This window comes from Hirundo rustica, chromosome 11 (assembly GCF_015227805.2).
Source record: "Hirundo rustica isolate bHirRus1 chromosome 11, bHirRus1.pri.v3, whole genome shotgun sequence".
NCBI classification, from domain to species: domain Eukaryota; kingdom Metazoa; phylum Chordata; class Aves; order Passeriformes; family Hirundinidae; genus Hirundo; species Hirundo rustica.
This window is the reverse complement of record NC_053460.1, coordinates 1,100,600-1,121,955: the sequence shown is the minus strand read 5'-3', so window position 1 is coordinate 1,121,955 and position 21,356 is coordinate 1,100,600. Positions and strand designations below refer to the sequence as shown.

The 21,356-nt window shown below is 64.4% G+C and overlaps 3 protein-coding genes across 3 annotated transcripts; 2 read left to right on the top strand and 1 right to left on the bottom strand.

Annotated features, from left to right (window-relative positions):
- The first annotated feature begins 1,849 nt into the window (after positions 1-1,849).
- RPL13 (ribosomal protein L13) lies at positions 1,850-7,044 on the top strand. The gene is made up of 6 exons (XM_040075164.2): positions 1,850-1,909; positions 2,095-2,207; positions 3,110-3,251; positions 4,726-4,899; positions 6,018-6,074; positions 6,847-7,044. The coding sequence occupies exons 2-6, from the start codon at positions 2,104-2,106 to the stop codon at positions 7,003-7,005; spliced, it is 636 nt and encodes a 211-aa protein (XP_039931098.1). The 5' UTR covers positions 1,850-1,909; positions 2,095-2,103; the 3' UTR covers positions 7,006-7,044.
- A 2,670-nt stretch (positions 7,045-9,714) lies between these two features.
- CPNE7 (copine 7) lies at positions 9,715-15,915 on the top strand. The gene is made up of 15 exons (XM_040075163.1): positions 9,715-9,939; positions 11,945-12,127; positions 12,196-12,270; positions 12,673-12,747; positions 12,824-12,907; positions 12,994-13,083; positions 13,207-13,305; positions 13,653-13,739; positions 13,822-13,881; positions 13,966-14,099; positions 14,202-14,256; positions 14,423-14,474; positions 14,543-14,676; positions 14,800-15,036; positions 15,334-15,915. Exons 1-15 carry the CDS (start codon positions 9,715-9,717, stop codon positions 15,469-15,471), a joined length of 1,728 nt encoding a protein of 575 aa, XP_039931097.1. The 3' UTR covers positions 15,472-15,915.
- Positions 15,916-18,062: 2,147 nt separating this feature from the next.
- LOC120757748 (sulfotransferase 2B1-like) lies at positions 18,063-20,389 on the bottom strand. The gene is given in 7 exon segments (XM_040075330.2): positions 18,063-18,428; positions 18,627-18,807; positions 19,065-19,159; positions 19,236-19,362; positions 19,494-19,702; positions 20,157-20,370; positions 20,372-20,389. Coding segments are annotated over 7 exon segments (960 nt in total). The 3' UTR covers positions 18,063-18,312.
- Positions 20,390-21,356: the final 967 nt, after the last annotated feature.

The following is a 21,356-nucleotide window of genomic DNA, read 5'->3' as shown; positions in this document are numbered from 1 at the left end:
TACAGGACAAGAGCCTCCTTCTCCCTGGTCAATAATTTATGTCCAGTTTTCACAGCAAGTGTTTCCCAAGCGGAGGTTGAGGCGAAACTGGGACAGGCTCAGCAGTGGGACATGGAAGCCAACCGTGCAGAGGGTGACTCTGAGCACACATAGGAAGACTGTTCTGAACTGCTGGCTCTGAGCTGGAGAAGTGCTCTTGGAAATCCAGCAAAAGCAGGTGTGTTTGTTGGGAATCCTCAGGAAAAGCTGCTCCATCCTCATGGCTGTTGCAAAACGGGCCCTGCTGACAGGGTTGTCTGGTGTTCATCAGGGAAAGCATTCAAGTGGTTGTTGCTGCCTGGAGTGCCCTGGCTGGCTGCATCTTTTAGGAGGGATTATTGTCTGCAGTTACTCCGTCAGGACTGTCTGTGACCTGAAAGACCCCAGCCCAAGCCTGGGCTCTGACAGCTCCCGGCCCTGGGGCCTTTGTCACAGTCCCAGAATCGCTGCTTCCCTGAGAATGTGAAGATGTTCTGCATTGTCTTCGCCCCTGTCCCAGCTCATTCCCTGGGATCTCAGTGCCTGGGGAGTGATTTCCCTTCAGTTCAGGGACACAAAGTACTTTTCTACATTTTTGGATGCTGCTGCCTGGATGTTTTAATTCCAAACTTGTTTGTTTCTTCCCAGTCTCACTCTTTGAACTTCCTTTTCCTGCAGCAGATGAAATTTCAAGTGTTCTTTGACTTTATCTTCTTTAACTCACAGAACCTTTGTGAGGAGGGGAGTTCAGTTCTGTGGAGCTGAGGGTGACAGAGGGAGCGGTGCAGTGTGGGGACGGCGCAGGGTCCTTGGTGACTTCTGGGGTGCTGCCAGCACTGCTGTGCCATCCCTCCCGGGCACAGGCTGTGGATCACACTGCCTGGGATCTGCCCAGGGGCATGGAAATCCCCCATCCCTCTACTGCCTCATGCTGCTACCCGAAAAGGGCAGGCAGCAGGGATGCTGCTTGGGGGTCGGATGGGGTTCCTTAGGGATTTGTGACCGGCGTAACCCCTGCCCAGGAGGTGCCTGGGCACCGAGCTGCTGCTGCTGTTAGGAAAATTAATCCATGAACCAGAGGTTTATGTCCAAAAAGGAGAGAGAGGAGTCCTTTTACTTTATTAGAATTAAAGGAGAGGCCATGGGGTATTTCCCTTGGGGTCTCTCAGTTTTTCGGAGGACACAGCCTAACCCTAACCCTCTCTTTCCCCGTTGGCTAAGGTACTTGAGAGGTACAGACTTCCCGAAATGCCTGAGATTCCCTTTGATGCATAACCCCCCCTAATTTTTAATTTTTATAGGATTTATGGGTTTTTCCCCATTGTTGCTTTCATCTTTCAATATTCAACTTCATTTACGAACAAGCCTATGGTTTGTTTGTAAAGGCAAGTAACTTCTTTTCCATTCATCAATCAATAGGATCCTTCCCGTTGTTTTTCTTATCTCTCATTGCTGGTTTTATCTACCAGCAGACCCAGGGCTTGTTTGTAAAGACAAATCTCGTCATTCCTCTCACGGCCGATCGAGCCTGGCCGCGATCCCCTGGTCCCGTTCCCAGCGCCGCCGTGCACGGGCCCTTTAAGCTGCCGCCATCTTTGCTGCTGGCGCGGCCCCGCCCCTTCTCCGCCGGCCCCGCCCCTGCCCCGGGCCCCTCCCCTCCGGCCCCGCCCCTTCCCCGGGCCCCCCCTCCGGCCCCGCCCCTTCCCCGGGCCCCTCCCCTCCGGCCCCGCCCTGCCCCGGGCCCCTCCCCTCTGGGCCCGCCCCTTCCCCGGGCTCCTCCCTCCGGCCCCGCCCCCCGGTCTCTCCCGCGCTGCCCATTGGGCTCCGCCGCTGCACTTCCGGCGCCGCCGCGCCAGCGCTTCCTTTCCGGTCGCCATCGTCGTAGCGGGAGGTGAGTGAGGGCCGCGGGCTCCATCCGCCGCCATCCGCCCGCCGGGGCCACGCCCGCCGCCGCCGCGGCCCCGCGCGAGGCCGTGAGGGAGGCTCCGGGGGCGCCGACGGGGCCGCGCCGGGCCGGGGCCCGCGGGCTTGGGGGCGCGTCAGGTGTCCCCGCGTTAACCGCGCCCGTGTCCGCAGGCCGCAGCCATGGCGCCCAGCCGCAATGGGATGATCCTGAAGCCCCACTTCCACAAGGACTGGCAGCGCCGAGTCGCCACCTGGTTCAACCAGCCCGCCCGCAAGCTCCGCAGGTGAGTCCCGGAGCTCCGGGGGCCGCGAGAGGGGCTTTCCCGGCCGCTGCGGGGCCGCTTTCGGAGCCAGGACGCCGCGGGTTTGTTTAGGCTTTCCCTGCTCGTGCTCGGGGCGAGCCTGTGCCAGCCGCAGCCAAGTGATGAGACATCTCCGGAATCGCTGCATCCACAGTGATGAACGCTCTTCCCTGGGTCTCTGATGGCAGCAGCAGCCAGCCCCGCCCGGCAGTTTGTTCCGGAGGCATCGCAGGGCAGGAGATGCCTCCCTGCAAGGGCAGGAGTGGCACATGGAATAGAGACGCCGTGGCTGTCACAGGTGAGGAAGAGGCTAGTGACACCCGGCTTGGAGCGGCCGTAGTGTGAGCAGCAGGAGCGGGGCAGTGCCTGTCCCCGGTGCTGGGACTGCTGGCACACCTGGAACTGCGGTGTTGTGTTTGGCCCCTCACTGCAAGACACAGTGAGGAGCTGGAGCATGTCCGGAGAAGGGAATGGAGCTGGGAAGGGTCTGGATCACCAGGAGCAGCTGGGGGACCTCAGCCTGGAGAAAAGGAGACTCAGGGGGAACCCTCTGTGTCTCTGCAATGTCCTGGAAGAGATCAGGCTCTGGTCCCAGGGAATGGGGCCAGGAGGAGAGGGAACAGCCTCAGTTTGTGCCAGGGGAGGCTGAGGTTGGACATCACAAGGAATTTCTTCCTGGAAAGGGTGGTCAGGCCTTGGCAGGGGCTGCCCAGGGAGGTTTGGAGTGCCCATCCCTGGGGCTGTCCCAAGGAAGGGCCGGATGGATGCAGCGCTCCGTGCTCTGGGCTGGCTCGATCACCAGAGGATCTGGTCGATCACAGGTTGGTCTGGGTGATCTCGGGGTCTTTCCCAAGCTAAAGGATGGTGTGATCCTGCCATTCCAGGAGGAAGGCTCGCCAGGCCAAGGCTCGCCGCATCGCCCCCCGCCCCGTGGCTGGGCCCATCCGGCCCATCGTGAGGTGCCCTACAATCAGATACCACAAAAAAGTCCGTGCTGGCAGAGGCTTCAGCCTGGAGGAGCTTAAAGTAAGTACAGAGCATCGATTCAAAAAACCCAAAGTCTGTGCTCAGCTGCATCTCCTGTCCTGCACTAGGTGCCTTCCTCAGGTATTGGTAGCTGCTGACGCTGCCACAGCCAGGGATGTCTGGCTGTGGATTTCCTGGCTCTGGGAGCAGGGAAAGACTGGTCTTACCTGTGGTGGTAGAGTGGGTGTGTGAAGGGTGCTTTGAAAGGTAAACGTCTGTTTATCTGGTCAGACTGCCACTTAAAATTCTATTAAAATCAAGCTGAAATAGGGGAAATTTAGGTTGGATATACAAAAGAAATTCTTCCCTGTGAGGGAGGGCAGGCCCTGGCACAGGGTGCCTGGAGCAGCTGTGGCTGCCCCTGGATCCCTGGAAGTGTCCAAGGCCAGCTTGGGCAGCTCTTGGAGCACCCTGGGATAGTGAAAGGTGTCCGTGCCCTGTGCAAGGGGTGGAACTTAAAGATCTTTAAAGTTCCCTCATACCCAAACTATTCAGAGATTCTGTGAAATTTGAATTCTGAAAGAGTCTTGAGCCTCCTAAACTTTTTGGGGGGAGGGGGAAGATTAAGATCACTTTCATTAAATTGTTTCTTTATGAAACATTTTTCTGCTAATTCTAAATATTTTACCCAATGTTTCCATGTTGAGGACCAAGTAAAACCCAGCTCAGTTTAGTTTAAAGTGTAGCAGGGGATATTGCACCAGGAGGAAGAGCCTTTCAGCACAGCTTCTCAGAGTAGCTGGAGTAATAATAGTTGGATTGGAGTTTAAATAGCTGGATTAAAGTGGGAAGTGTTTCCATGTCCCTGTGATGTGCCCCGATGTGCTGAGCTGGTAGAGGTGGTCTGCAGGGCTGCCCAGTGTGTGTCTGTGATGAGATTCCACATCAGGGCTTGCTGGCAGCCACCAGCTGCCTCTGTGCCTGGTTCAGTGTCTTAATTAAAACATTTATAACTGAAATTGGCGCACTGAGGCAGGGAAATTGTTCTTCTGGGTGCCAGATACTTCATTACTTATTTTTCTTTAATTCTTGTATAATGGCGGAACACAAAGCAGGATGCAGCTGTTTGTCTTCAAACAGAAAATGAGTTTTTTGTTTAATATAGTCTGAAGAAATAGTTATTTAATGGTTGTTTCCAATGGTTAGGGAAAAAAAAAAAATCCTGATTTAATGGAGCTCCCAGTATTCAGTGAACCGGAGTCGTACATAAACTGACTCATAGATGTCTGTGTGAATCCAAGTTTAAATGTGTCCTGCAGGGGTTGCACTTTGCTCCTCTGGGGAAATCCACCTGCAAAAATCAGCATCTTAAGCACTAAGATAGACCAGGACACCTTTTGTCCTTTTGTTGGTGGTGTAGTTGGTCCCTCAGCTGATTCCCAGCCTTCCTCCAGACCCTGCATCCCGTGCTTGGATCCCTGCCTGGCTGTTGGGAGTTGTGAGATGCTGACGCCACTCTCCCCTCTCTCCTCAGCTCGCTGGCATCAACAAGAAGTTTGCCCGGACTATCGGGATCTCGGTGGATCCCCGGAGGCGGAACAAGTCCACCGAGTCCCTGCAGGCCAACGTGCAGAGGCTGAAGGAGTACCACTCCAAGCTCATCCTCTTCCCGAGGAAACCAGCCATGCCCAAGAAGGGAGACAGCTCTGTGAGTCCCTGACTGCTGGAAACGTGTCCTGTCCTGGCAGCTTTGCTGTCAGGCACAGCTCCCGGGCCTTGTCCCTCGTGTGAACCCCGTGGTTCTGAGCCCAGCACAAGGCCAGGCCTGGCAGGGTTGAGCCTAATGGTGCACTCAGGGTTGCAGTGGCACTTCAGCCAGGCATTTGGGCTGAGCAGCTGCTGGCCTGTTTTGGTGCTGATTCCTGGAGCTGTGTGCCAGGCAGGCTCCAGAAGGCGATTGTTATTGACATTCAGAAATGGTTTTCATTAAAACCTCTCCAGGATTGGAGCAGAGCTGTGTTCCCTGGCTCTGCTGCCAGTAGATCCAAGGAACACAAGGGTGAGTTCAGACTGTCCTCCCATCTTGTGGGAAATCTGGCAGCTCCGAGCTGCTTAACTCCATCTTGAGAGCAGGGAGGAAAAGCCTCTGGCTGAAACACTGATTCAGATGTGTTTGCTGGAAGTCAGCTGTATTCAGTAAACATTCAATCATTTTTGTCTGATTACATGCTCTTACAAGAAGCTGAAATCAGCCTGAGAAGGAGTTGCTGAGGAACGTGTTGGGTGTATATGAGCTGTGGGAGCTCAGCCTGGAGAAAAGGAGGCTCAGGGAACAGCCTCAGTTTGTGCCAGGGAAGGTGCTTCGGGTTGGCCATCAGGAATTTCTTCCTGGAGAGGGTGGTCAGGCGTTGGCAGGGGCTGCCCAGGGAGGTTTGGAGTGCCCATCCCTGGAGGTGTCCAGGGAAGGAACGAATGAGCTGGGTTGACAAGGTGGGGATCAGGCACAGCTTGGAGTTGATGGTGGAGGTGTTTTCCAGCCTGTGCTCCTGTGCGGATCGAGAGCAGCACAGTTGGTGTCGGAGCTGTCCCAGCCGGCAGAGCTGTGTGCCGCCGCTGCTCCGGGCACAGCGTGGGTTGGGGTGCAGCTCATCAGTGCCAAGCGCCCTGCAGTGCTGGGTTCCTTACCCTTTGCTGTTAAAGCTCCTGTCAGGATCATTAGCACCATGTTTAAGCTGGGTACCTGCATGCAGGCTGCGCTTTCGCTGAGTTTTTAGCTGGAGAAGTTTAAATTCTGTTCTTCTAACGTTCCCATCTTCTCTCGTGCAGCCAGAGGAACTCAAGATGGCCACTCAGCTCACGGGACCTGTTATGCCCATCAAGAACGTAAGTGTTGTTTAACCAGGTTCTCTGTGTGGGGTGATGGAGGGTGAGCTTGCAGAGAGGGTTCTCTCTCTGCTGTCTCACAGCCTGAGGGTGGCTGTCTGCAGGCATTGCCCATCCTGCATCAAAAAAACCCCAGGAGTAAGTCTTGGAGAGAACTGTGGAATTGAGAGCGCTTTGGGTTTAGCTGGGGTGGGAGCACTCTGGCAGGTTCTGTGGTCACCATCTGTCCCTCAATCCTCTCTGCTTCCCAGAGCTGCTGTCAGCAGTGTCACAAACCTCTCATCATTCCCTACAGCTCCCTGACAGGAGGGTGGAGCTGGGAGGGGGGGTCGGCTCTCCTCCCGGGTGACAGCATGAGAGGAAACAGCCTCATGCTGTGCCAGGGGAGGTTTAGGATGGATATTAGGAGAACTGCTTCATGGAGCAGGCTGTCCATCCCTGGCACAGCTGCCCAGGGCAGTGGTGGAGTCCCCAGCCCTGGAACTGTTCTAAAAGCACGTGGCTGTGGCGCTTGAGGACGTGGTTAGTGGTAACCATGGCAGAGCCGGGCTGACGGTCGTGCTCGCCATTAAAGATCTTTACCAACCCTAACAGTGCTGCGATCCTGTGGAACCTGACTCAGGTTTCCCGTGGCGCTTGTTTTTATCCCCGCTCCATTGTGCTCCGCTCACGAGGGAACACGCTCCCGCTCCCTTCCTGGCTGAGACGATCGTGGGGAGCCTGGGCTCGCGGCTCCGAGGGGCAGCGTGACCGTCTGGCGCTCTCTCCGCAGGTTTTCAAGCGGGAGAAGGCGCGTGTCATCTCGGAAGACGAGAAGAACTTCAAGGCCTTTGCCAGCCTTCGCATGGCCCGGGCCAACGCCCGCCTCTTCGGCATCCGCGCCAAGCGCGCCAAGGAAGCGGCGGAGCAGGACGTGGAGAAGAAGAAATGAACTGTTCTCCCCAGAACTGTCAATAAAAAGCCGTAGAGAGCCGAGCGTGCTGTGGTTTTGGGGCGCACGTCCCCAGCGCTGAGGTTTTGGGGCGCACGTCCCCAGCGGAGCCGCCCCTTGTGCCGGCGGCGGTCCGGGGGTGTGTTCAAGCGTGGGGAGCCTCGTTTGCTGTGGCTGCAGGCTCCACGTGTCCCTGAAAGCGAGTTAAACACCTGCCTTGTGCCCGCTCCTCTGCCTTGTCAGGGCTGCTCTGATTCTGGAGGGCTTTGGGGGTTCCCCCTCCATGCCAGGCTTTGTCTGCTGCCCCTTCCATGCCGGTATTCCTGGTTTGATGATTCCCACACCTTTCTGAGGCAGAGCTGTACAGGTTGGGTGTTAAGCTGGGGGTCACTCAGGTGCTGCCCACCTGGGGGGCTTTCCTCACTCTTTGTGGGGGTACAGGGGCGCAAGGGGTGTCCCAGCACCTCAGCTGGGCTTGGATTTAGCCAATATCCAGAGCTGCACTGCACTGCTCTGCCAGCCTGCGCTCCCTGGCCCTTGGCTCAGCCCCTGCTGCAGTTCCAGGGCCCTTGCAGCCATTTCTTCATGGCTTAAAGGCCAGCCTATGGTACATGTGGCACTTTTGGGGACATCGTGGTGACCTCAGCACTGCTGGGGAGAGGGTGAACTGATCTCGGAGTCTTTTTCCAACCCAGAATAATTCTGTGATACTTCTAGTGGTACCACAGGAGCTCAGAAGAAGCTGGGGGTGATTCTGGCTGATCCTCGTGGCTGTTGGGGGACCCCAGACTCTGCCTGTCCCGGGGCAGGGGGTTGATGTGTCACTGGGGTGTGTTGGTGGGGTCAGAGCTGCTCCAGGAGCTCTCACCCAGCGCATTGTGTCATCAGTTCTGGGACTTGGGATGGGGATGGGGATGGGATGGGATGGGATGGATCACTCCGTGCTGGAGCCCTGCAGGGATCGGGGCGGTTCCAAGAGGCAGGATGTGCCTGGTGAGGTGCTGCCTGTGTCCGGTTGTCACGCTGTCCCTCCAGCCCCTGTCCCGCTGTGGGTCAGTTCCTCCTGCCCACCGAGCTGTGCTGGGGGCTGTGGGAAGGAGAGTGGCCTATTTCTGCCAGGCAGGCTGGGGATTAGCTCTCGGGCCCGGCGGTGGCCTCGTGCTCGCTAGACCTATCTGCATTTTAATCCCTCCGAATTTGAGCTAATTACATCATCTTCCATAAAGCTGGGTTGACGGCACCGCAGTGCTGGGGGGACAGGGGTGGGCAGGGGGTCCCGGGTTGGGCACTCAGCATGTGGGGCTCCATGTGCCTGGAATGTGGATCTGGACGCTCCAGCACGTGGGGAGGGCACCCGGTGGCTTTGGGGGACCCCACCCTTGTGCTTGGGCTGTTGGCTCGGAGTGTGGGGGGCCAGGACCCAGGTGGCCTTGGGTGCCCCATGGGGAGCAGCTGGGGAGGGTGGGGAGCTGTGACTGTGCCACGGGGGGGTCTCACCTGGAGCAGCAGCTCCTGCCCTGGCACAGCCAGCGGTGCTGGGGGACCCTGGGGACCCTGCTCGGCCCCGGTGCGGGGTGGGCTCCGCTCCGGAGCCGGCAGCGAGGCAGTTAACGGAGCTTGTCATCCATCTCCCTCTTAGAGCTCCGCTCCCGAGCTGCAGCTTGAGTCAGTTGTGTGGAGGTGGCAGCGGCAGCAGCTCCGGCGGGCACACCGGCACGGCGGGCACACCGGCAGGGTTGGCACACCGGCACGGCGGGCACACCGGCACGGCGGGCACCCCGACACAGCCCCTGCCCTGCCGTGCCCCAGCCCCGGCCGCCAGCAGCCAGGTGAGGGGGCGATGGGCAGGGCGGGACCCGCTGTCCCCTCCGCTGAGCGATGGATGCTGCCAAGGGGTGCCCGCGATCCCGGGGAGGGGGACGGTGCCCACCGGAGCTTGGGACACCGGAGCCATGTGCCGGGGAGGGCCTGGGCACTGCGTGACTGCCCCAGGAAACTTTGGCCGGGCACAGGTGGGCGGGACCTGCCCCTGCCCCAGCCAGGATCCCTCAGGAGCTGCAGGTGGGGGCACAAGCCCCGGAGTGGGGCCGGGACAGGCAGAGCCCCTCGCTGACCCCTCCGGCAGCATCGCCCGGCTGAGCGGTACCAGCCCCGGGGGAGGATGAAGGCTGCCCCCAGCACGGGGGGATTCGGTCAGCCGGTGGCACGGACACACAGACACACGGACACGGAGCTGTCCCCGCTCCCCTCCGGAGAGCCCTGCCCAGGCTGAGGGCGCTGCCCGCAGCACCTCCAGGGGGTTTCTGCTCCGCAGCCCCACACGGGGCACCCCAGGGTGGGTACCCCACCCCACTTAGGTGCCCCTTCCCCTCGGGACACATCCTGCCCCCGGGGTGGGGCTGGGACAGAGCCGGGCACAGCCCTGCAGGACCGTGTGAACCCCCACAGCGGTGCCCATGCCCGTGGGACCGGGGGTACGCGGGCAGTGCCACCGGGGTGCCCCGGCTCCCGCTCACCCCGCCGTGCTTTGATGCCTTGCAGGGCCCCGCGGAACCATCGGCACCGGGACCGAGCACCCCGCCTCGCAGGGCGTCCCTGGGTCCCTCTGTCCGCCACCGCGGCCGTACCTGGCACCGCGTCCCGGGCATGAGGGGCACCTGCCCGGCTCCCTGACGGCGCCCGAGGCAGCGGCCGCCCCGCTGGGCCCCCATGCCCTTCGCCCACGGGGCCGCCTGTCCCCCGCCGCGCCCGGCCGGTCCCCGCGCCCCGGCCGGCATGGGCGACGTGCCCGAGCCGTGCCCGCAGGCCCCGCTGGCCGTGCTCTCCAAGGTGGAGCTGCGGGTCAGCTGTAAACACCTCCTGGACCGCGACACCCTCAACAAGTCGGACCCCTGCGTCCTGCTGCTGATGCAGACCCAGGGCCAGTGGACGGAGGTAGGAGAGCGGGGGGCACTGCTGGCACCCACCGAGCCGGGCGGGGCAGGGCGGGACCCCGGGACGTGGCGGGGCTGGGCACAGGGGGGTGGATTTGGGGTGCAGAACGGGGGTTGGGGTGCAGAGCAGGGGTCAGGGTGCAGGAGATGGGGAGCAGAGTACAGGGTACAGGAGATAAGGGAGAACGGGGTCCAGGGTGCAAAAAGGGGTGCAGGGTTCAGAGCAGGGTACAGGGTACAGAGCAGGGTACAGGAGAATGGGGTACAGGGTGCAAAGTGGGGTGCTAGGTGCAGAACAGGGCGCAGTGTCCAGACCAGGGATGCAGGGTGGGTGCAGGTGGATGCAGAGTAGGATGCATGGTGCAAGACACATTGCAGGGTTCAGAATGAGGTGGAGGAGATAACGAAGAATGGGGTGGTGGGTGCAAACAGGGTCAGGGTTCAGAACGGGGTACAGCGTTCAGAATGGGGTACAGGGTGAGGAGCAGGGGTGCAGGATGGGGTGCAGGAGGCAACGCAGAGTGGGGTGCAGGAGGCAACGCAGAGTAGGGTGCACAGTGCAGAACAGGTTGCAGGGTGCAGAACGGGGTCCGAGGGGTGATGCAGGGTGGGCAGGGCACTGTCGGGCACCCAGCAGCCTGTGGGGATGGCGCTGGGTCACATCCAGCCCAGTGGGGCTGGGGAGCGGGGCGGGGCGTGGTGCCCACCACATGCGGCTCCAGAGTGGTTCCACTGCCCCGGGACAGGGACAAGGGACAGCTCAGCCCCCGCTGGGGTGGCTCAGGGCTGGAGGGCTGGTGGCACTGGGGCTGGCAGACACCGGGCTGGCACTGGGGCTGGCAGGGCTCCTTCCATCCCTCCCCATGCTGAGCTCTGGGCTGGCACCCGCAGCTCCGCTCTAATCGCGGCCGCTCAGCCGGCGGATTTAGCGCTAAATCCTTCGACGTGTCATCGACTCTGCTCGAGCCAGCACAGAGCCGGGGGGGACGAGGCGCCGTGCCAGCTGCGGTGTGCTGTGCCGTGCCAGGCGCTCGTACCCGGCTGTGCCACGGTGCTCTGTGCCGTGTTGTGCTGTGCCATGCCATGCTCCGTGCTGTGCTGTGCCAGACATTTGTGCCTGGCTGTGTCACGGAGCTCTGTGCCACACTCTGTGCCGTGTTGTGCTGTGCCATGCCATGCTCCGTGCTCTGCCGTGCCAGACACCAGCCAGCTCCAAGAGGGTCCGTCCTGAGCCACCTTTTGCAGGGACTCCTGTCGCAGCCAGCCTGTGTCCCCCAGGCGAGGGGCTGCCTGAATGTGGCTCTAAGAGCCGAGATGGCCCCGGACATGCTGGGTCCAGAGGGTCCGGGGCACCCGACACCCACAGCCCCAGAAGGAGGGGCTGGCAGTGCCCACGCAGGAGGGACACGGGTGGCAGCAGTGCGGGCTCGACAGATGATGCCGGACTGGGCAGGCAGCGGGCAGGGGCCGGGTGCTGGCAGGGTGCCCTGGCCAGGATGTGTCCCCTTGAGTCAACGCTGGCACGGATGCGTGCGGGGGAGGCTCTGGAACCGCTCGGCGGCCGCTGCCAGCGCGGCCGGGAGACGCCCAGCACCCGCTGGGGCCACCAGGGCTGTGGGCTGGTGACACCCAGGCATGGCCACCCCGGGGCGGGCACAGCGGCTTGTCCTGGCACCAACCCATCGCTCCTGCTCCAGCGGAGCTGCGGCGAAGCACAGCCAGAGGCAGAGCGTCCCCTTGGGTGACCACCGGGAGCCCAGTGGGAGCAGCGCCCCAGAGCCAGGGCTGGCAGGGCCGGAGGCTGTGGGGGGCACAAGGGGCTCCCCAAAATGCCATTCACTTGGGCACAGCTGGTCCTTCCCCGCATTCCCTTCATCCTTCATTCCCCCATTCCCGCACCCCTCAGCCTGGCACATCCCATCCCTTCAGCCCCCATTCCGCACCCCGCACCCCCACAGCCCTGTGTGAGCCCCGGCACGCCAAGGCCCCGTGCCGATCCCACGCAGGTGGATCGCAGCGAGGTGATCAAGAGCAACCTGAACCCCGTGTTCGCCAAGATCTTCACGGTCGATTACTACTTCGAGGAGGTGCAGAAGCTGCGGTTCGAGGTGTACGACAGCCACGGCCAGGCCGGCGTGGGCACGCACGATGACGACTTCCTGGGGGGCATGGAGTGCACCGTGGGGCAGGTGAGCCTGGGGACCCCCGCCCGGGGACCCCGCGGTGGCGTCCCCTCCCCAACGCTGGGCTCTCGCAGATCGTGGCGCAGAAGCGGGTGACGAAGCCGCTGTTCCTCAAGTACGGGAAGTTCGCGGGCAAGTCCACGATCACGGTGAGCGCCGAGCCGGTGCTGGGGGGGACAGCGGGGCGGGTGACACCGAGCAGGGCCACGGGGGTGGCACCAAAGCCGGGCACACAGGGTGGCACAGGTGACACGGGGCTGGAATGCTGGGACGGCAGCAGACAGGACACACGGATGGCACTGGACTGGGGTACTGGGACAGCACCAAACTGGGACATGTGGGTGGCCCCGGACTGGGTCAGTGGGGTGGCACAGGCCCTTGGAGGTGGGGAGGGCTCAGGGACCCCAATGGCCTCTACTGGCCATCCTGAAGGTCCCTGCTGTGCCAGGGAAGCACGTGGGACCCTGTCCCCTCCCAGGGCTCCACAGGGAGGTGGTGGGCAGGGGGACAAAGCCATACCAGGCACTGAGCACCCCGTGGCCGCCTCTCAGATCATCTCGGAGGAGATCTCGGGGAACAACGGCTACGTGGAGCTTGCCTTCCGCGCCAAGAAACTGGACGACAAGGTGAGCCGGGTGCCGGGGGGGAAACGGGGCCGGGGGGGCAGGGGGGGCAGTGCCCTCTCTCATCCTCCTCCCCCAGGATCTCTTCAGCAAGTCAGATCCCTTCCTGGAGATCTACCGCATCGACGACGACCGCAGCGAGCAGCTGGTGTACCGCACCGAGGTGAGGCCGCGGCGGCACCAGGCCCTCGGCTGCCCACGGCCACCCCGGGGGCTCCCCGGCCCCGCTGAGCCCCCCCTGTCCTGCAGGTGGTGAAGAACAACCTGAGCCCCATCTGGGAGCCCTTCAAAGTCTCCCTCAACTCGCTCTGCAGCTGCGAGGAGAAGAGGAAGCTGAGGGTGAGGATGGGGACCCCTGTTCCTGCCCTGTACAGGGGTATCTGTACCCCGGCTTCCCCGGGGCCGTGCTGGGGACCCCACAGTGCTGGGGACGGGGCTGAGGTGCCCCTGGGCCCATCACAGTGCGTGGTGTGGGACTACGACTCGCGGGGCAAGCACGACTTCATCGGGGAGTTCTTCACCACCTTCGAGGAGATGCAGAAGGCGATGGGGGAGAACAAGGTGGGACATGGGGACACGGGGACGGCCGGGGGGCCACCCGTGTGCTGCCAGCAGAGCCTGTCCTAGCAGCCACCTTCCAGCTCCTCCTCTGGGTCTGGCATCCTTTTCTTCTCACTGCCCTCCTGTTTGGGGGTTCTTTGGGGAATCAGTCATGGATGGGGCAGCTGGAGCCTGGGGGGTGGATGGGAGTGGGGGAAGGAGCTGCACCCTGGGGCTGCGGGGGTGCAGGGTCATCGGGCTGCAGTGTTCTGGGGCTGTGGGGTCCCCACGGGGCAGAGCGGCACCGAGAGCTGCCAGGGCCGGGCCGTGCCCCGGGGCCGCAGGCAGCGCGGGTGCCGGTGCCACAGGTGCAGTGGGACTGCATGAACCCCAAGTACAAGATCAAAAAGCGCAACTACAAGAATTCGGGGGTCGTGGTGCTGCTGGACCTGAAGGTGAGTGCCTGGGAGCCGCGCCGAGCCGTGCCGAGCCGTGCCCGCGGGGCAGGGCCGCCTGACTCGGGGGTCCCTCTGGAAGATCCACAGGGTTTACTCCTTCCTGGATTACATCATGGGCGGCTGCCAGATCCATTTCACGGTGAGCAGCGTCCCCACCCCGCCCGGCAGGGACACGGCGGCGGCGCCGCTCACGCCGGGTGCCCCCCGCTGCCCCCCACGCCAGGTGGCCATCGACTTCACGGCCTCCAACGGGGACCCCCGCAACAGCTGCTCCCTGCACTACATCAACCCCTACCAGCCCAACGAGTACCTCAAGGCGCTGGTGGCCGTGGGAGAGATCTGCCAGGACTACGACAGGTTGGTGGCTCTGGCGCGTCCCCGTGGGTGACGCCCACCCTGGGGTCAGCTCCGCCGGCGACAGCGACGGCGCCAGAGCTCCTCACGCCCCTTCCCTTGCAGCGATAAGAAGTTCTCGGCTCTGGGCTTTGGTGCCAGGATCCCCCCCAAGTACGAGGTGAGGGGGGTCTCAGGCTGCCCGGGCCCTGAGGGACCCCAGGGATGCGCTCGTCCCTCTGGGTGCCCTCGGCTGTGGCGCCGCTGGGGCTTGGCAGCTGCCGGGGGCTGTGGTAGAGGGTGCATCAGCTGCCCCCTCCCCTCCCTCCCTCCCTCCCTCCCTCCAGGTCTCCCACGACTTCGCCATCAACTTCAACCCCGACAACGATGAGTGTGAGGGTGAGCCCAGCTCCGGAGGGGCCGGGATCCGTGGCTGGGGCGCCCCTCACCCCTCGCACACCCCACAGGCATCCAGGGCGTCGTGGAGTCCTACCAGAGCTGCCTGCCCAAAATCCAGCTCTACGGCCCCACCAACGTGGCTCCCATCATCTCCAAGGTGGCTCGCGTGGCTGCCGACGAGGAGCGGACCAAGGAGGCGTCGGTGGGTCCCGCCGCCCCGCCGGGGCTGGGCCGAGACCTCGCACACGCGTGACACCTGTGGCTGCCCCGGCGTGGGGCCGGCAGCGCGGTCAGGCAGCCCCCCGAGCATCCCTGTCCCCCCCAGCAATACTTCATCCTGCTGATCCTGACGGACGGGGTGGTGACGGACATGGCAGACACGCGGGAGGCCATCGTCCGGGCCTCCTACCTGCCCATGTCCATCATCATCGTCGGCGTGGGCAACGCCGACTTCACGGACATGCAGATCCTGGACGGGGACGACGGCGTCCTGCGCTCCCCCAAGGGCGAGCCCGTCCTGCGCGACATCGTCCAGTTCGTCCCGTTCCGCGAGTTCAAGAACGTGAGTGGGGCAGCCACCACGAGGCCCTGCCGGCCCCTCCCGGCCCTTCCCTCCCGTCCCTTTCCATCCCCTCCCGTCCCGCCCCCGACTTCTCCCGTCCCGTCTTGCCCTCTCCCATCCCTCTCCTCCCCTTCTGTCCCTGCTGTCCCCTCCCGTCCCCTCCCCTCTCCGCGCCCGCACATCGCGGCGCAGAGAGCCGGTGTCCCGAGGCTCACCCCGGTGTCCCCGGTGTCCCGAGGCTCACCCCGGTGTCCCCGGTGTCCCGAGGCTCACCCCGGTGTCCCCGGTGTCCCGCAGGCGTCACCCACTGCCCTGGCCAAGTGCGTGCTGGCGGAGGTGCCCAAGCAGGTGGTGGAGTACTACAGCTACAAGGCTTTCCCCCCGCGCTGCCCCCGGGCCCCCACCCCCGACCCCAGCCTCGGCTCCCCTCAGTGAGAGACCCCCGAACCCCAACCTCTGCTCCCCGCAGTGAGAGACCCCCGAACCCCGAACCCCAACCTCGGTTCCTCCAGTGAGAGACCCCCGACCCCAGCCTCAGTTCCTCCAGCGAGAGACCCTCAGTGTCCCCCAGCCGTGGGTGGCCCCAGTGAATCCCAGTGTCCCAGTGAGACCCCCCCGTGTCCCGGCGTGGCGTGGGGACAGACGGGGTCCCCAGAGGGCCCTGCCCCGCCACAGCCCCCACCTGGCTGGGCCGTGGGGAAGTCGCTGCTCCCCAGCGCAGGGCACCCCCGGCCCCGCTCGCTCCCGCTGCTCCGTGCCCTGTGGGCCGGACCCACCCCTGCTGCCCCCTCGGTCCCCTCGGTCCCCTCGGTCCCCGCTTCTCTGTCACTGTGATGTTTGGAGGCTGCATGATCCCCCCAATAAAGCACCACCCCCGTGCCCATCCTGCTGCTCTCTGGGGGGCTGACCCCCACCCTCGAGGGGTCAGTAGGGGCTGGGTAGAGACTGGCAGCTCCCGCACGCTGCCCCGGCCGGTGACAAGAGCCGAGGGCAGCCCCAGCCCCCACGTTTCGGGTGTCCGTGGCCGGCAGCGTGCCGGGAGCTCCGGAGCAGCCGCGGCTTTGATGCGGCAGAGCGGGCACTCGCCCCGCTGTGCCGCGGCCCCGAATCCAGGGCACGGAACCGAGAGAGGCAGAAACGGAGAGGGGGCTGCTGCCCGGCACACGGCCACTGCCACGTGCTGCGTGTCCTGTGCCATGTGCCGTGTGTCCTGTGCCATGTGCTGTGTGTCCTGTGCCGTGTGTCCTGTGCCATGTGCCATGTGTCCTGTGCCATGTGCCATGTGCCATGTGCTGTGTGCCCTGTGCCACATGCCATTTGCTGTGTGTCCTGTGCCGTGTGCCCTGTGCCGTGTGTCCTGTGCCATGTGCTGTGTGCCCTGTGCCACATGCCATTTGCTGTGTGCACTGTGCCGTGTGCCACATGCCCTGGGCCACGCCCCACATTCACATGTCCTGTGACATGTCCTGTGTGCTGTGCCACACTCTGTGCCACATGTCACGCGCTGTGTCCCACCTGTCTGTTCCGCGTGCCACATGCTGCGTGCCAGGTACTCTGCCATGTGGCATGCAGTGTGCCGTACCCCGTGTGTCTGCTCCGTGTGCCATGTGCGCTGTCGTGTTCCCTGTGCCATGTGCCATTTGTCATGTGCCATGTTCTGTGTGCCCTGTGCCACGTTCCGTGTGCCATTTCTCATGTGCCATGTTCCCTGTGCCACATTCCCTGTGCCGCGTGCCACGCATCGTGCTGTGCCACGTGCCGTGTGCCGGGCACTGTGCCACGCTGCTGCTACGAGCTGAGTGCTGCTGCTGCCAGCACGGTGCCGGCAGATGCTCCTTAGCAAGGTGACATCCCCAGGGGCGGGGCGTGCCCAAGGCCACCACAGGGACTGAAACTGGGGCCTGGCACAGCCTCGTGGGCTTGGGGCCACCTGAGAGCCGCCGTGCAGGTGCCACTGAGCCGGGCTCCGGGCTGCTGCCACCTCCCTGGGTGCAGGCGCCAGGCTGTCCCCGTGAGGGTGTCACTCCCTGGGACAGCTCCGCCGGCCCTTGGGCAGCGCTGGCAGCACAAAGCACGGGCACAAGGCGCGGCAGGGGGGCAGTACCTGCACCCCCATCAGCACCTATTTATAGCTCTTGATTCATCTCCCGTACGGAGGGATCAGGGATGTTGCCGTGGAAACCCAAACCTGCCCGGGAGGCTGCAGCAGGGGCCGGTCCTGGCGCGGGCAGGAGCTGCCCTGGCACCACCGTCCGTGGGGACAGATGGGTACCCCAGGGTGGGTGCAGAGGGACCCCACGGGGCTGCGAGTGCCCAGGGACACCAGGCCGGGTTGTCCCCACGGGCAGGAGGGGCTGGCAGAGGTGGCAGGGGTGACAAGGCTAGCAGAGGGGCCAGGAGCGGCAGGACACTGGTGCCGCTGTCCCACAGACCCCAAGGAGGGTCTCACCACCTCCCTCCTCTCAGCCAGCCCTAGCCAGGGGTCCTGGTGGTGCCAGGGCCGGGTCCCCACCCTGCTCACGCTGCAGGGGCAGGGTGAGGAAGCCGGTTAATTATTGACTGAGCCTCTGCTTGCCGGGGGAATCCATAGAGGAGTTCCTTGGAGCGTGGCAGGACAGGGCCTGGGGGGCTCGGGGTGCTCCCTGCCTGGGACACCCCAGGGTGCTGGAACAGGAGGGGAGATGGGCAGGGGGAGCGTCCAACCAGGGCAGTCGGGACAGGGGACTGGAAGGGGATCCACTGGGAGAGAGACTCAGGGGTGGAGGGCCCTGGCTCCTGCTGAAGGAGCCAGCTCCAGCTGTGCTGGCGAGCCCTGTCACCGTGCAGTGAGGCTGCCCCGGGGCCTGGCACCCCGGCCCGTGCTGTCTGTCTGGTCATTGCCCCCTGCCGTTGATGAGGCCCCCGGGGGTTCGTCCCCACCCCGATGTGCTCCTGATAACAGCAGCTCTTCTCGCTGCCGGCGCTGCTCCCCGCCTCGCAGCCGTGGGAACAGCGCTGCCTGCCTGGGAACAGCAATAAATATTTATTTCCGCAGGGCGGGATGGGCGGAAAGGGAGGTCACGGCCACGAGCCCCCGGCGGGGGGGAGCGAGGCCTCGGGGGTGGCCGCAATGCAGGGCCGGAAAAGATCCCTGTCACTGGGGAGGTGGGATGGTGCCACGGCCCCCCGCCAGACCCCCAGCCCCGCGGGAACCCCTGGCGCCGGGGTGACACAGGGGGGTTTGGTGGGCGGCTCTCAGCGGGTGAGGGCTCGGTGTCCCCCCAAAGCCCGGGTCCTTCAGGCCATGGGCCATCGAGAGGGCAGCTCCACGTCCCCCATCTCCTCCTGGTAGCGACGGTTGAAGAGGGCATTTTGCTCGGGGGAGAAGTGGCTGCGCCAGTCCCCCACCACCCCTGTGGGACAGAGGGGACAGGGAGTCAGGGATGCTGGGAATCCGGGAGAGCGCTGCTGGCAGGGGCTGGAGACACCCGGGATGGGATGGGATGGGATGGGATGGGATGGGATGGGATGGGATGGGATGGGATGGGATGGGATGGGATGGGACAGGATGGAGTCCTCCCTTCCCAGACCCAAAGCCAATCCCCCCTCACCTTTGCGCATGAAGCGGCCCTGGCTGTGGTCCATGATCTCGGCGGGGATCAGGGAGTAGTTGGCCATGGCGTTGTCCCTCATGGCGGAGAAGCTGCAGTGCTGCTCCAGGGCTGCCAGCGTCCCCGGGGCCAGCGGGCACCCCAGGAAGGTGCTGAGGCGCTGCGCTGTGCCACGCAGGTCCTGGGGCAGGAGCAGGGTCAGCACCGGGCACCAGCGGGGATGGGGACAGGGATGGGGACGCAGCAGGGACAGGGATGGGGACACAGCGGGGACAGGGGTGGGGACACAGCAGGGACAGGGATGGGGACACAGCAGGGACAGGGATGGGGACACAGCAGGAACAGGAATGGGGATACAGAGGGGACAGGGATGGAAACACAGCAGGAACAGGAATGGGGATACAGAGGGGACAGGGATGGGAACACAGCAGGGCTCACCTGGTGCAGCTCCTCGTAGGTGACGTAGAGGATGTCCAGAAGGTGCCGCTGGCCCAGCCAGCCCTTGACATGGTCAAACCAGGAGCCGTAGTGCACTGGGGGGAGGTGGGGGGTGACGGGGGGCCCTGAGGCTGAGTCCCCCACCCCACCCACAGCCCCCCCAGTCCCTACCTGTGCCCTCGAGGAACTGCGTCAGGAAGGCATCGAAGGAGCTGGGGTCGGGCAGGAACTTGGCCAGGTGGTGGAAGTGGTAGAAGGAGACAGCGACGTCTTTGGGGTTCCTGGCCACGTAGATCACCTGTGGGGACACAGTGTCACCCCCACAGCTGGGGGGATCCCTCTCTGCCCTGCTCAGAAAGCCCCCAGCCTTTCCCCCAGCTGTGGGATGTCCCTGCAGGGACACCCCAAACCACTGGGGACCCCTCGCACCTTGGCCTTGCTGCGCTGCAGGGCGGGGGCCAGGACGTGGGCGGGCAGGTGGGTGGTGAGGAGCCGAGGGGTCTCGGTGTCCCGCAGAGCCCCCCGGCAGTAGATCTGCTCTAGCCAGGGCGCCCGCTCCCAGTTGGGAATGGTCTTGGCTGGGCGGGCATCTCCGAGGCTGAAGAGCAGCGTCAGGATCTCCTGCATCCAGGTGGTGCCTGCAGAGGTGGCGTCAGGGCAGGGCCACACGGCACCGCGGCGGGGAGTGGCACGGCACGGCACCGCGTGGCACGGCACGGCGTGCCCTTGCCTGGCACAGGTAGCACGAATCGGCACAGCAAGGCACGGCTCAGCCCGACCTGATGCCATCCCAACCCCTCCTGCACCAGCGGCTGTGCTGGCAGCGCCGTGTCCCCCCTCCCTGAGCCCCGGGGACACCCGGCTCGGGCTGGGCACAGTGCGGCGGCAGGACAGGGGCTCGGGGGGCAGGACCTCCTGTCCAAGGGTCCCCGCGCTGTGCCAGAGTGGCCGCGGGGACCCGGTCCGGGTGTCACCAAGCCCGGCCACCTCCCAGCCCCGCCGGCAGCTCCGGAAGAGCCCCCGCTGCAGCCCGGGGTCCCAGCCCTGCCCCGCCGCGTCCCCGCGTTGTCCCCGTGCCCCCCTGTCCCTCACCCGATTTGGGGTAGGTGGCGATGAGCACGTCGGTGGGGCGGAAGGTGAAGGCGGCGGCGAAGCCGAGGGACTCCTGCGTGTGGAGGTGGCCGGGCAGGGCGATGCCCGCAAAGGTCTCGGTCACCTCCATGCGCTCCATGGCCCGGCCGGGCGGGACGCGCCGGGAGCCGCTTAAATAGAGCCGAAAGAGGAAGCGGCCCCGGCGGGCGGGGGGCCGGAACCCCCCGGCACATTCCTGCCGGGGAGCCGGGAATCCGGCCGCGCTGGGGCCAGCGCCGGGAGAGCGCTGCTGGCAGGGGCTGGAGACACCCGGGATGGGATGGGTGGGGTGGGACGGTTTGGGTGGGATGGCAGGGGATGGAAGGAGATGGGAGTCCTCCCTCCCCAGACCCACCGCCGCAGCCGGGAGAAGCGCGGGGGCCGCGTCACCTCGGGAAACGGGCCAGGAAGCCCGAGGGGTGCCAGCCCCACATCGTCCCCACCCCGAGCTCCCCACGGCTGGCACCGGAGGAGGGGGTTCCCATCCCGGCACACCCCAGGATGAGGCTGGGCCGGCCATCTCCGCGTGGCTCCGTGCCATTCCCTGAAGCTCCACCAAGGCCTCTTGCTGGTAGGGACGCCACAGCTGGAGGCAGCAGGGATGCGCAGCACCCGCGGGATAGCGCTGCCTCAGTTTCCCCTCGGGACGCTGCCGCGGCGCCGGAGTGTGGGGGACCCAGGCGCACAGGGATGACCAGCAGCAGCCCCACACCACGGCCGTGCCACCCCGGCTGCTTCCCCCCGGGCATGCGGCTGCTCCGGCGCCATGGCGGGGGGTGGCTCTGGGGTGGCTGGAGCCCATCCCAGCCCCGCCACCGCACGCAAGCCGGAAAACTTAATTCACAGCCGTCGCAGGCAGGGACTGCCCAAGTGTCCCGGGGTGAGCGGGGCCGGGGGTGCCGGGAGTGCCGGGGGTGCCAGCGCTGAACTGGGGGTGCGGATGGATGCCAGCGCCGGGGAGGATAAGGCGCGGATGGGACTGGAACTTTCCCAACCAGAAAAAATCTGGGCTTCATTAGACGTCTTGGGAGCGTCACCGCGGCCCGGAGGAGAGGCCCTGGCACGGCGCAGCCACCGCGGCTGGGCTCGGGGAGGCCGCGGAGCCCTGGCACTGCCAAGCGGGCACAGGGCACCCAGGGAGGGGTAACGCCGCGCTCCTGG